Here is a 14,718-nt window from a genome sequence, read left to right on the forward strand (position 1 = left end):
TGTGCACATGTGCTTATGAAAAACACCCGGTTTGTGATGGGATGTGAACGGGCACCGGATGCCACGGGATACTACCGCTCCCACGATCAGATGCCCACCCCATTTTCCAGATACTAGTGCACTTTCCGATGTAATTTTTTACTGCGCATCTTCAGCGGGACGCCACGGGTGCGCTATGCTTCCCGGATGTTGCGGTGTGATCATGCACCGAAAATCCACCTGACATTTGTATCTTTAGTGCGGCAACTTCTCCATGTGAATGGGGCCATCATAGGTCTGATTGATGGTTATATGGGATTTTACAGGTATATAATGCTAGTATTTGCTTTTGTTCGGGGTTGTATGCCAACCATCTGCTTTATGGGTCTTGGTAGACAACCAGGATATATCCTCTATAGAATTACAGTGCACTCTATTTAGGTATTTGATTAATTTGATTAATTTGATTAATTTGATTAATTCTGTATGCTGCATACTATAATGTTATATGGTTACAAGTTTCTGCATTGTGGTGTTAAAGATTCAGTAAATAGTTTCTAAGGTAAAGCCACTGTCTTGGTTGTATCTCTCTGTGAAATCTCTCTTGCTAGTCTCAGTCCAGCCTATAGAACGTTAGCGGGGGTTCCCAGGCGATTTCCTGGACCTAGAAATTCCCCGAGGCCAGATTCCTTAAGCTGTCTTCAAAAATCTACAGTGTGGTGCTTCAAACAGCTTCAAGCAGTTGATTCTACAGAGGCAGATGATTCAGCACTCTTTGCTGATGTACATGCAGAAGCAGAAGGATCTCCCTGGGAGATGTCTAGCGGCTGATGCAATATCTCTGTCATAGCTGGATATACCCAGATGAGTTGAAATTCCTCTGGACTGCACCAGATATGTATGTCCAGAACTCAGGGAGAATTAAAGGGTGAGCTTGGGTGGGTCAGATGGATCAGACAACTTCCATCCGGCAACCCACGTTTCCTTTTTTATTTTACTATAAGGTAATGCTTTATAGGAAAATACTGAGTGTCATTTTTACATAATTTGAAAGAATGTGAATATTGATTATGCTGACTTTCTGAATCTTTTTCGGCAGGAGTTGTTAAAGTGGATTATGGAGACATATCTGCCAGAAAGGCACTGAGAGAGAACATGAAATGTAATCCATTTTCGTGGTACCTAGAAAACGTCTATCCAGATTCTCAGATTCCAAGAAGATACTACTCACTTGGCGAGGTATGAATGATTTCTTTTGTATTAACCATGAGTTTTGAAAATCTCAAATAGGACTTTTAATATGTAACTGAATTATTTCACTTTAAATGAAATACCACTTAAAAACATGACTGTTTCTGCAGAACTGTTCAGACTTTATTTTTATAAGACATACACTCTGTCAGCAGCTACAGATTCCATTGTAAAATAGCATTGGGGATCTTAAGCTATATTTTTGCCTTGCAATCTCATGTACTTCCAACCAAGTGGTGCCAAATAGCACCGATTTAGGAACACTTGCACCAAAGAGAATTAAGTATTCTTCACAGACTGCTGTGTAGTGAAGAGGACCCTCACTCCAGGAAGCTGTTATGAAATGCAGGGCCGGCCTGAGGTTTTTTTGCGCCCTAGGCGGGGCCACCTTCTGGCATGCCCCCATGCACTGCCAACCTCCAGGGGGGGGCCTAGAGAGAATTTAGTCCAACTTCTCTCCCCCTTTGGAGGCTACAAAGTTGCCTCAGCTCTGCCCAGGGCCGGAGGGAGCTTGTCCCGCCGTCAACTGCCGGGGTGGCTGCAGGTGAGCCGGGCAGAGGAGCGCACCGAAAGTGGTGTGGGGACAAGGCCTGGCTGCTTCCAGGTGCCTTGTGGCTGCGAGCACCCTCCCTCCGGCCAGCCGGGACTCTCGTGCCCAGCAGCAGTGAGGAGGAAGAAGGGGCCCCTCATCAAGAGGGGACCCGTGGGCGAGGTAGGGATGGCGGTACCAGCGCCCGGGCTCCCCCCTCCCTCCCTAACTTACCCAGCAAATTTGGACAGTCAGGCTGGGAGAAAAGCGAAGAACTCAGGGGCGCCAATGCTGCACAGCCCACTGCTCCTCCGGCCAAGTCTCTTCCCTCTCCCCCCACCTTCACTCTCTGTTTGTGTGTGTGCATGTGTGTGGTTGCGAGGGGAGGGAAGCGAAGGGGCAGGCGGGGAGTGTGTGTGTGTTGGGGGCAGGAGGGAGAGAGAGAAGCCACGCCGAGGAGGTGAGGAGGATGCAGGGGCTGTGGACACCTCCTAATGATTGGCTGCAAATTTCACCGGGAACAAGAGGCGCGCACGGGCAACCGCTCCCTCACCAATCTCCTCCCTCCGGCGCGCTCAACGCAGTGAGTGGCCACGTTTTGCCACCCCTCCTTCCTTCCTTTCTTCCTCCCTCCCCTGCTTCCCTCCATCCCTCACCGGCACAGAGAGAGAGAGAGAGTGTGTGTGCAAGAGAGAGGGGAAGGTGGGCAGAGACCAGGGCCTTGATCCCAGCCACCTTTTCTTTCTCTCTTGCTGGGAGGGGGGCTCAGCTGCCGCGAGGCCGGAGGGCGCAGCCCCCGAGCACTTCCCGCCTCCTCTTGCTTGCCGGCCACCTCCTCCTCCTCCTCCTCCTCCGGCGGTGGGGCCCGGCAGGGAAGTCATCATTCAGGGCTTTTGGTGGGGTCTGGGGGGCTTTGGCGCCCCTAAGGGCCGGCCCGTGCTCTAGGCAAATGCCTAGTTTGCCTAGCGGGTGAGCCGGCCCTGATGAAATGCACTGCCGGACCAAATTAACTTCTTTAATCTTGACTTGAGATTTATGATCAAGCCTTGTTGTGTTCTTTCCACCAAACTGCATGGCTCAGTCCTACTTTGGTTGCCCCTGTACCCAAACTTACACTTTGGCAAGGCAAAAGAAGGGAAGCAGAGGTTTCAAAACAACGTAACCTCAGTTTAAGGACTGAACACCAGTGGGTGTGCGGGGACTGCTTCCTAGTGTCAGCAAGAGCCCTTTCATATGCTCGTTGAAGTATCCCCCACCTTGAAGCCTGCACTGCTAGGAGGAATCATGCCTTCTCTGTAAATTTGGAAAGCATTTGGAAAATTTGGAATTGGGGGTGGATCAGATTTGGTAGCACAGAACTGAACCTCCTTCCAAATCAGACCTGAAGGGCTGAAATTCATTTGCTTTTTTAAAGAGATGCATCACAGCAGGGGTCGTTTGGGCCTGGAGCGCGCCGGAGTGCCACTCCAGGAGCCCAGGCGCGGGGACAAATGGTGGTGGCAGCAAGCCCCGCCCCCAACTCCCCGCCCCTGCCCCAAACTCCTTCTCTTTGGAGTCATCTCTGCATTGTATTCTATGGCCTCATAGAATAGAATGGAGAGATCACGCTGCTCCTGCGGCGTGACTCTTTCCGCCCCCCCCCCCAGCCCACCTTGGCAGGTCAGCTAGGGAAGTAAAAATGGGGGGGGAGATCTTCAAAAGCCTCCCCTTCCCCAGCCGACCTGCAAAGGTCGGCTAGGGAGGAAGCAAAGAGAGAAGGGGTTTAAACTTTAAACCCCTTCTCTCTTCACTTCTCCCCCCAGCCCACCCTGGCAGGCCGGCTGGGGAAGGAAAATGGAGGCTTTTGAAGATGCCTCCCCTTTCCCCTTCTGACATCACTTCTGGTGATGTCAGGGGGTGTGGCATATGCTAATGAGCTATTATGCTAATAGCTTATTAGATATGCTAATGAGCGCCTGCAGCTCTTTTTCTACGAAATGGCCCCTGCATCACAGTCAACAATAATCATTGTGTGCCATCATCACAACCCAACTCATGGTGACCCCAGGATCATGGGATTTTCAAAGCCAGAGATGGGTAGGAGTGGTTTGCCATTGCTTACCTCTGCATAGCAATTCAGGTCTTCCTTGGTGGCCTCCCTTCCAAATACTAACATGGCTGACCTTGCTTAGCTTCTGAGATCTGACAAGATCAAGCTAGTCATGGCTATTCAGGCATTAAAGTAGTTCTGCTGGAGGGACTTCGCAATCAGATCTCGGTTCTCCATCCTTCAGACTACTCCTCCAACCAAAACCTATTTTAATATTCAAATTCAAAAGAGTTAATGATTTGGGTGGGGTCCCAGTAAAGATTAGCAAACATGGAGGATGAGCATCCTCTCTCTACTCCTTGCCTTCTGCTCTTCTTTGTTCTGCTAAATTTGAGAGGAAATCATCTGAGCAGAACCCTGGTGTAAAAAAAGAAGAGAATGATCCCCACTGAGATCAGAGCTGGGGGAATCTGCTTATCCCAAACTATCTATATATCTAATAGCCAAGGTGCCCCCTGCATGCGGATATCTAAATCCACACATTGAGGGTACCTAGGGGGCAAACAGATTTTCCTGCACATTTGGGGCAATCCCCAGATGTGCAGAAAAATCTGAAATCTATAAAAAAACTATAGAGGGATACTTAAATCCCGCCAAAAGTAAAGGAGCATTCCATGCACATGTGCAGAGAACACACTCACCACTAGGAACTGTGGCAGAGGGGGGGAAGCTTTGGCGGGCTGGTGGCTAGAGCCGTGGCCATTGTTGCTGTTGGGGGGAAGCCTGGCAAGCCCAGCAGACTGCCTGGTGGGCTCTCCTGCGGCCACTGCTGCCTCCTCCTCTCTGTGGAGTTCCTGCTGCTTCAGCAGACCAGCCACCTGGGAACCGCGAGGAATACCCTCTCACGAGTATCGCGGGTCCCGCTTCTTGTTAATAGATAATTTGCTATTTTAATATTCAACTATTTTCACCTTGTTTCATTATTTTTTTAAAAAAATCTGTTTTATCTGAAAAAAACTTTTTGAAAGTGTGATTACAAAAAAAGGGGTAGCATTTACTTCACAAATGACAGTAATCTCTCCTTTTAGAATTTTAAATTACAATGCGTAGTAAGGGCCAGTGCACAATTGTCAGCATAACCATGTCTAAAAAAAGCATAAGAAGTCTGATAATATCGCCAGACATTTATTTTAAAACCGCATGCATGGTAAGCATGAAATTATAGGGTTTTGCAGCATAATGGTCAGATAGACAAATCAAGGTAAGTGAAGTTATGAAATAGTCATTAAAAACACCTTATTTTCACCAATAAGAGCTGGGTTTCTATGGAAACAGGAGAATAATTTCAAGGAACATCTGTGAATTAGATCTTTTCAATTTCAGGAAGCTACATTTCCCCAAAAATACAGCTATGGGATACTTGGAATATGGCAATAGAAGCAGACCGGGGGGGGGGGCTTCTTAGGCTCCTAGAGAAATCCCTTTCCTGATGCTGCTGCCCTCACTACTGTTTTCCCTCTGCTCCAGCTCCTCTCTCCACTCCATCTGTTTCCTGCTGCCAATATTTGTTCATTTGGGGTTGCTACGGCATCATCCAAACTCCCTTTTTGTTGTTTTTGGATTATTTTCTTTTGTTGTACTCAAGTTGCTGGGGCAGGAGATAATTTTCACATTAGGATTTTTAAAAGCAAACCTGATGGGTCCGCTGGGTTTGAAGAGCTCTAAGTTTCATTTTTGGCCAGTCTGTGTGGAATTGCCAGTCCCTGGATCTGAGATATTAGGGGTGTTCTCTTATGTTGTTATTTCATGCCAGTTTAAGACATGATGAGATCAGAACTCAACCTGTGTTGTCATGAGCTTCTCAAATCCTGACTGAAATGGCATGAGTTTCGTTAAGTGAAAATTATGTACAACTGACCATTGTTATATATATTACATTACATTCAGTTGCCAAGCCAAAATGTGCTAAAATTGAATAAAGAAAGTAGTGTTGATTTAGAGAGTCATGTAATAACAACTGTTTACAGAGAACATGGTTTGCCCCAAATTCTCTCCTTTCAGAAGAGTTTTGCATACAGTTACGTCATTCAGAGACCACAGAGGAAATCAAGCCAGTAAATTATAATTACATTTCCTCATTTCTAAATGCCCCTTGCAAGAGAAGGACAAGCCATTAAGTGGCCCAAAAGAGGGTAAGGATTAGAATTCCCCCCTATTCACTCCTGTAGCACTGATTTCTTCCCAAATAATAGATGAGAAGGAACAAAGGAAATTATTCTTAACCTCAGCATTTTTGCTTTCCCCCTGATCAAATGAGACAAATTCAGGGGAAAGAATGTCACTCATTGTGGCCATCAGTTATTCCTACCCATGGTGATTTAATTCTCCTGCCATTTTTTGGCTTTTTTCAGACATGTTTGGTTGCTGCTGTCTTGGTGGTACTTTTTTCCTGTTGCCTCATTAGTAAGCAGGTGACATAGTATCGTAGAGGACATCATAACATCAGTCAGATTTGACTGCAGTATTACATCACTGAGTACAACTGAAAGTGAGGGCAATGTAACTAAGTGAATATTTTTGGTGGGGAAACAATCGCCACAAAGTTGGGAGGCATTGCTTTGATCTTGTCCTGATGTTCATGAAAAATTGAATAGGTTCGGCTCCACTCTAGTATTAAATAACTGAAAACAATTGTGCAGAAGCTACTGCCTGTTTAAGAGACACGTGGAGAACTGATTTTTTTAACCAAAACTTCCCTAATCATTTTGTCGACACTAGCAAAACTGACCATTTTTTTCTTGACTTTTTCATTTCTGTTGTTGAATGTGCTAGTATATCCTCTTTAATTACAGTCAAGATCTTGAACTACACTGTGGATGTGCCACAACTGGTGTCAGTATATACACCTTTCCTTTTTTTGAATCATGAATGAAATACGATCATTGCTACCGAAGGCTGAGCTGCGTATATATAGGAAGTGTATCAAAGGAGAAATGAATTAAAATAAGCTTTCCATTTGTAGCTCTTTTATGATAGCAATAATTGCATTATTTAATCAATATAACAAATCAAAAAACGAACATACATAAACATCAGAATACCTTTCATGATTCCTACATTAAACCAAAGATGTTTTTATATGTCTGATGCAATGAACACAAATTCATATCCATGAATTCTTCAGAATAAAGTTATTAATATTCATTTACACGGGACAAACATGGGGAAAACTGAGTGTTTATTCTTGTATCTCTGAGTTCACTGAACAGTGTTTGTAATTATAACCATTACTGTAATATCACCAACTTTAATTAGCCAGTTCTTGACATTTGAATGTGTTACCTTTTTCCAACATTTGACAGCATGTAACTAAACAAATGCTAATAGTGTATTAAATCCTGATCATTAGTTGTTACTGTATCTTCAGTATTTCCTAATAGCAATGCTTGTGGAGAATCTGAAAAGTGCTATACAAATACTAATATTTGATACTTAAAATACTTGACACTTTTTTTTAGTCTCTGTGGACTAAGGTACTGCCTTGTTATCCTATATATATATAGCTGCCATATATATAAAAGCCCTAGCGTATTCCCACATTCCAGCTCTCCCATTGGCAGACATTGGCCTGTCAACCGCCACTCAAGAGTACTCACATGCTATTGGCTGGGTGCTAGGTCCGCTCCTCTCCTTCTCCCACTGCCGGCTTGCCCACTCTTCCCTGTCAGAATAAACTGCCAAAATGGCTGTCTCTCCTGATGAAGATGCTTCTCATGCTTGGCTCCTCCACAGCTGGCTGGTTCCTGAGGTGAGCCACCAGCCACCAAACCATTCTCCTCTCCTCCTGCTGTGGGGCTCACCTTCACCTCAGTGGCTGTTGCTAGGCAACCAGGGTTGGTTCTGTTGGTAAAAGGGCAGGGGCAGGAGGCCCTTTCCAGGCCTACTTTGGCCTTTGTGGGGAACTCATTGGGGCTAGTCCTGACTTGTGTTGCAAGCTCCAGGTTGTGAAATTCCTGGAGATTTTGTGGTAGAGTCTCCAGAAGCCAGTTTGGGGAGGGGAGAGGTCTCAGCTGAATAGAATGCCATAGAGTCCACCCTCCAAAGCAGTTATTTTCTCCAGGGGGAGAAAGATCTGTTGTCTGGAGTTCAGTTGTGATACCAGGCGATCTTCAGTCTCCACCTGGAGGTTGGCTTCCCTAGGCCTGGCAGCACCCTCTGGGTGACTTGATGGTACGTTGATGATTGGCTGGGAAGGAGGTAGGGTTGCCAACTCCAGATTGGGAAATTCCTGGAGATTTGAGGAGTGGAGACTAGAGAGGGTGGGGTTTGAGGAGCGGTGGGACCTCAGACAGGTACAATGCCATAGACTCCACCTTCCAAACAAGCCATTTCCTCCTGGGGAACCATTGTTGCCAGTCTCCAGGTGAGGGCTGCAGATCACTCAGAATGAGAACTGTTCTTCAGGTGGCAAAGATCAGTTCCCCTAGAGAAAATGGTGGACTCTGTGTCATTATACTCTGCTACAGCAAATTGATGCTGAGTGCCCAAGGCCGGGGCACCCACCCAGAGCATCTTTCTAGAGCTGGTTGTATTTACTTCTACAACGAGCCTTAATCCAAGTAAGTTTATAATACACTTATTTCATAAATTCCACATTTTAGCTGTATTGCCAAATACTTTCAAACTCTGGATTTATTTTCCCTCTGCTGAAATATACAACAGGATTTGTGATTCATGTTTAATATGGTAATCTTGCTTTTTACTCTACTTCATTCCAAATCTTCCTCGTAGGATATTAACCTCTTATAGATTGCCAGGTTTTTCCAGTCCATGTTGTTTGGTTTGGAAAAAAATAGAAATAAAGGCAGTCATCCTCTATTTTCTTAAAGTGGGAGTTCTGGACAAATGACTAGCTATTAGTCCTAAAGCAGATTACCCTTTCCCATCTACTAAAGATGGAACCATCTCTTATATGGCATACTCCAGAAGAAGTAAAATAATTGGCTTTGAATGAGTAGGGATGCCAGTCCCCAGGTGGAGGCGGGGGATCCCCTGATTTGGTGGGCTCCTGTCCATTGCCAGCCAGCTGGCTGGCAGGGAAAGCCCTGCCCCTAAACCCTATCCCCAACAGTGGCCACCAACAGCTGCCCCTCTCCCTCCACTCCTGTGAGGTTTGAAAAGCCCTCCAGCTAATCGGCAGAAGCACATCACTTTCTGACCAGCTGGAGGGCCCTTTAAATCTTGCAGGAGGGGAGGGAGGAGGTGTCTGCCAGCTGCACACCTGATCTCCAATCAGTGAATTCGCCACTTGGAGTTCAGGTGCACATGCACACACACACTTCTTGCCCAAAGCATTTAAAGCAACCCTTTAAATGCTTTGGGCAAGAAATGGGGGGCCGCACACACCTCTACTCTAAGTGGCAAATTTGCCACTTGGAGTTCAGGTGCGCTCCCCTTCTTGCTCAAAGCATTTAAAGGGTGTCTTTAAATGCTTTGAGCAAGGAGTGGAGGAGGGGGGACTTGAACTCCTAGCAGTGAATTTGCCACTTGGAGTACAGGTGGGAGGGCACCAGTCCCCAATGTGATGATGTCACTTATGTGTGATGTCATTGTGTTGGGGACATCCCGCCCCCTCCAGGAACACCCCCCAAAGTCCCCCACCAGGAACTAAAAAGGATCTGGCAACCCTGTGAATGAGATTTAAATGTATTCCAAATTTTTAGAAGGCTAACCATTAGGATAGCATTTTACTGCCTATCTAATGTCATCTTTTTCCTTCTAAGCCACAGGTTTCCAATATTTTTAAGCCTGCTGGGTGGTGGGTGCAACCACAAAATAGCTGCCATAGGAGTTGGAGCCAGCCACAACATGGCTGCCACAGCAGGCAGAGCCAGTCACAGAGTATCAAGGAGTGAGATCATGCATAACTCTAATAGGAGCTCTTCAACATTTCAAGCAGAAGTTCTGTTTAGCTGGATGCCTTTTAAAAGGAACACTGTTTTAAAATATTTTCTTGCATACACAGAGCTTACCTTCAGTCACATAGTGAGAATCCTTCTGCTTTGCTGGAAGCTGCTACCAAAGAAACATTTTGAAAAATCTGTGCAATCAGATGTCCAGTGGCCAATCAGAAGCCTTTCTGGGCAAAAGCCACATCTGACCCTGCTGACTTTCTAAAAACATTTAGTGGGTGCCAGAAAAAGTGTCACTGAGGAGGACCCCTGCTTTAAACCATAGAAGATGCTTCAAAGGAATCTAGTCTTTTCCACTGGGTTTTTCCTTCTAATAACTCCTACAGTACCAAACAGCTAAGTATAAGTGTAGAATAGTAATAAAAACTTTCCACTCAATGCTTTGTCAAGGTATCTTTGGCTATTCCAGAATGTTTAAAAACATGAATCTTAAAACCAATATCCCAGTCTTCAAGTTTCATGGTGAAATGTGTATTAGTACAGATGGTAACATTAATTTATATTAAAAAATAATGTTTAATAAATCTGTACGCTTTGTGAGACCGTAATCTGGCATCACAGTGTCAAATCTTTCTTCAGTTCCCCACCCTGGAGCCAAATTTTTGCATTGAATAAAACATCCAGATTGCACATTACTATATGATTCAATTATTTTTTATGAATTACTTTCCCACCTGTCTTACATTTAGACCTAATAGTTGAGATGCCCCTTTAATATCTTATCTTCTAATAATGAAGTTGGGATGTCTTTGGATACTAAAATCTGATGACTGAAGCTGTGAACAGGCAAAACAGATCTTACTACAAACCTGAAAAGGGCCCTAGGTTTGCAGGAAAATGTGAAATCTAATAAAACAAACAAATAAAAACAAAACAATAAAAACCTCTGGACAGCTTTAAAAAACAAAAATGAAAAAAGGAGCACCTGTTACTTTAAAAAATGGATTCCCTCAGTGGCTGTTGCTAGGCAACCACAGTATTCCAAGCTTGGTTCTGTCAGTAAAAGACAGGAGGAGAGGGGAGGGCCCTTTCCAGGCCTATTTTGGCCTTTGAGGGAGGAATTGTTGGAGCCAGGCCTGGCAAGGGTTTCCCACTCCAGTTTTGGAAATTCCTAGAGATTTTGTGATTGAGGCTGAGGGCAGAGTTTGGGGACAGGAGAGGCCTCAGCTGGATATGCCCTCCAAGGCAGCCATTATCTCCAGGAGGACAGATCTCTGTTGTCTTCATGTAATTGTGGGGGTCTCCAGGTCCCACCTGGAGGCTGGCAACTGTAGGCCTGGCAACATCCTCTGCGTGACTTGATAACCACCTGGCTTGCATCACTGCTTGGCTTGGCTTGGCTTGGCTGCTTGCTACTGTTCAACAGCAGCCATCCTTTGAAAACCAGTGTAGTGTAGCAGTTAGAGCTTCTTGCTGTGAAAGCTTATTGCATGATTTTGGACCAGTCACATACTTTCAGCCTAACTTACCTCACAGGGTTGTTGTACAGATAAGAAGGAGAGGATAATGTAAGCCAGTTTGGTCCACACTGTGGAGAAAGATTGTAGTTTTCCTAGATAAAGGCTGCAGGGGAGGGGGTGGAGACAGAAAGCTGAAGAGAGAATGGCAGATAAAGGTAGATTAGATTGGAAGGAGATAGGTTTGCCAGCTCCTGGTTGGGAAATTCCTGGAGACTTGAGGGTGGGGTTTGAGGAGGGGTGGGACATCAGACAGGAATAATGCCATAGATTCCACCCTCCAAAGCAGCCAGTTCCTCCTTGGGAACTACTGTTGCCAACTTCCCGGTGATGGCTGGAGATTACCCAGAATTACAGCTGCTTTCCAGATGACAGAGATCAGTTCCCCTGGAGAAAATGGCTGCTTTGGGGGATGGAGGTTCATAGTTTGGGGGTGCTGTTGGATAATTAGGTGGCCAGTGGTACCTTTCACCAGCTGTGCCTTTCTTGGGCAGGAAAGATTTTGCCACTACCATGCACAATCTACATTAGATTACTGAAATGCACTGTGCGTGGATGCCCTTGAAAACTTCCCGGAAGCTACAGTTGGTACAAAATCCTGTGGGCACAGTGCTGATTGGAGGGGGTCATAGGGACCATATCACCACTCTAGTCTTGTTCCATCTATACCAGTTTTATTTATTTATTTATTTATTTAATTTATTTAACTTTCGATTTACTATACCACCCACACCCCTAGGGGTCTCTGGGCGGTTTACACTGTAGTGGTTCTAATAACCCGTCTATCCCTAACTTGGGCCACACATAAAGGGGAGGGAAGCCTACCAGCACCCTAAGTTGGAGGGCTTCAGTGATGGTGTTCTCCGGTGTGGCTATTTCTTTCTCGGCGATCCCTCCTGGCACTTCTTTCCGGCGACTGCCATTTGGTCGATCGGTGGGACCGCGCAGGCGCCCGAATCGACGCCTGCTTCCTGGTCCAAGGCTCTGTCCGATCAGGCTCCGCCTCGTCCTGGTGCCGCGCGTCATCGGACGCCCCCAGTCTCTCGCCTTCCGCCGTTGCTGGCTGCAGGATGGTCCCGTTGCCACCAGGGATCGCTCGGTTCGTGCTGCGGTCTCCTCGTCGCCAGGGATTGCTCGGCCGCCAGATGTTCCGTCGCCGCCATTACCACTGGTAATTCCGCCACCGTCTGCGTTGACTGCGCCACCTCCACGCTCCACACTTCTCATTAGAGGCAGGTGCCCCCTACCCTTCTAAGGGTAGGTACCCATTTTCCTACTCGCATAGCTGTTAACAGCTTTCGGCCTGCTGGGTTTATTTATTTATTTATACCTTCGGCTTATATACCGCCCTGACCCCAAAGGGTCTCTGGGCGGTTTACATAGTGGTTCTAACCAACCAATTAACCTGACTAGGGCCACATTGTCTACAGGATGGTGACTGCCTACCAGCACCCCGGGCTAGTTGTCATCCGGCTTCCTTCCGCGGCTTCAGATATTGGCGTCCTGTTTCAATTTGCTTCCAGGCTCAATTCAAAGTGCTGGTATCAGCCTTTTAAAGCCCCATATGGTTTAGGGCCAGCAAACCACCTTCCCTTGCCTGAACCTACTCATCCACTCCAGTCAGTTTTGGAGGCCTTGCTTTGGGTGCCCCGTCACCTGAGGCTACATGGGTGGGCAGCCCAAGTAAAGGCCTTCTTAGTCATGGCATAAAAACTTTGGAATTCCCTCCCCAGGGAGGATTGTCTATGTCCCTGGATTATTGTCTTCTATCAGCAGATGAAGCCATTTTTGTTTTATTTGTCATAATCCTGATAACTATTATTGGCTCTCCTACCTAGGTTTGGTATTGTGTGTTTATATTTTTATTGAATTATTTTATATATACTAGGAATAAGGCGATCCCCGTGCACCACACTGTGGCAACTTCTGATCAGAGCTGCAGCTGCAGGCTCCACATTTTTACAGCTCCCTGGCCTTAGCTCAGCTTTCAGTTTCTCTGACTGCTGTCCAGTCCACTTTTTTCTCCAGGGGGACTGATCTCTGCCACCTGAAGAGCAGTTGTTATTCTGTGTGATTTCCAGCCCTCACCTGGAGACTGGCAACAATGGTTCCCCAAGAGGAAATGGCTGGTTGGAGGGTGGAGTCTATGGCATTGTACCTGTCTGAGGTCCCACCCCTCCTCAAACCCCACCCTCTCCCGACTCCAGCCCTCAAAACTCCAGGAACTTTCCAACCTGGAATTGGCAACCCTCTCCTTCCCAGCCAACCATCAATGTACCATTATCTGCTCCTCTGGCTTCAGGTTTCCATCTCCTCCCCCCTCCCTGCAGCCTCTACCTAGGAAGAGTATGGCCTTTCTCCACAGGGGGGACTAAAGCAGCTCACATCATTCTCCTCTCCCCCTTTTCATCTGCACAACAACCCTTTGAGGTGGGTTAGACTAAAAGTCTGTGACTGGTCCACAGCAAGAACCTGGGTCTGGCAGACCCTGCTGTGAAGCGCTAACTGCTACGCTACACTGGCTGTGGTATCACCTGGTATCACAACTGAACTCCAGAAAACAGATTTATCTCCCCCTGGAGAAAATAACTGCTTTGGTGCATGGACTCTATGACATTCTCTTCAGCTGCAGCCTCTCCCCTCCCCACACTCTGGCTTCCATAGACTCCACCACAAAATCTCCAAAATTTCCAAACCTCAAGCTGGCAATCCTAGTCAGGACTGGCCCCAATGAGTTCCCCCCCCAAAGGTCAAAGTAGGCCTGGAAAGGGCCTCCTGTCTCCACCTTTTTACTGACCGAACCAAGCTTGGTTTCCTAGCAACAGCCACTGAGGTGAAAGTGAGCCACAAAGCAGTTTTGGCAGTTTATTCAGATAGGGAATGGCAGTGGGTTGGGGAGAGGAGCAGATCTAGCACCCAGCCAATGACACATGAGTACTCTTGAGTGGCAGTTGTTGGGCCAATGGCTAATGGAACGCACAGCACAGCCAATGGGAGAGCTGGAAAGTGCCAATATGTTGGGGCTTTTAGATATATATATCAGATTATTTTAAATGCTGTTTTAATGTTCAAATGTTTTCGGGACTCTATTTGGGTGGAAAGGCAGCATCAAAATGTTTTATATAAAAGTGCCATGCTAGCACCATTTGCCATGCCATAGACTCAAATGAGGTGCATTGTGCAGTCAGGGGATGCTGGGAAGAGAGGTGCACATTATTTCCACCGTATTGGAATATCTCTATTAATTTACGTCTCTGTTAAAACCATGATAAGAAATCAGATAATCTGGGTCCTCTGCTCAAGCCTTAAAGTGATCATGCGGAAACTGATTGATTGTTTTAGCTGTTTGGCATTTGGAAGCACAGTGAATAATTTTAATCCAAGTGTTCAAAACCATGAAATTGGATGGAAAGAAGTCTTTAAGTAGCCTAATGAAGCTCATCTATTTTAAACCTAATAAGCAAATCATGGTATAGTGGTAAGAACTGTCTCTGAACTTCA

At 46.2% G+C, this 14,718-nt stretch overlaps 1 protein-coding gene across 1 annotated transcript in view; it reads left to right on the forward strand.

The window, feature by feature from the left end:
• Positions 1 to 14,718, forward strand: part of LOC107118845 (polypeptide N-acetylgalactosaminyltransferase 13) — a 233,140-nt gene that overhangs the window by 167,446 nt on the left and 50,976 nt on the right. Inside the window, exon 7 of the mRNA XM_015421224.1 lies at positions 1,079 to 1,218. Within this exon, the coding sequence (XP_015276710.1) occupies positions 1,079 to 1,218 (140 nt within the window). The remainder of the gene's footprint in view (positions 1 to 1,078; positions 1,219 to 14,718) is intronic.

Source organism: Gekko japonicus, unplaced genomic scaffold (genome assembly GCF_001447785.1).
Source record: "Gekko japonicus isolate JY-2015 unplaced genomic scaffold, Gekko_japonicus_V1.1 scaffold331, whole genome shotgun sequence".
Taxonomy (NCBI): Eukaryota; Metazoa; Chordata; class Lepidosauria; order Squamata; family Gekkonidae; genus Gekko; species Gekko japonicus.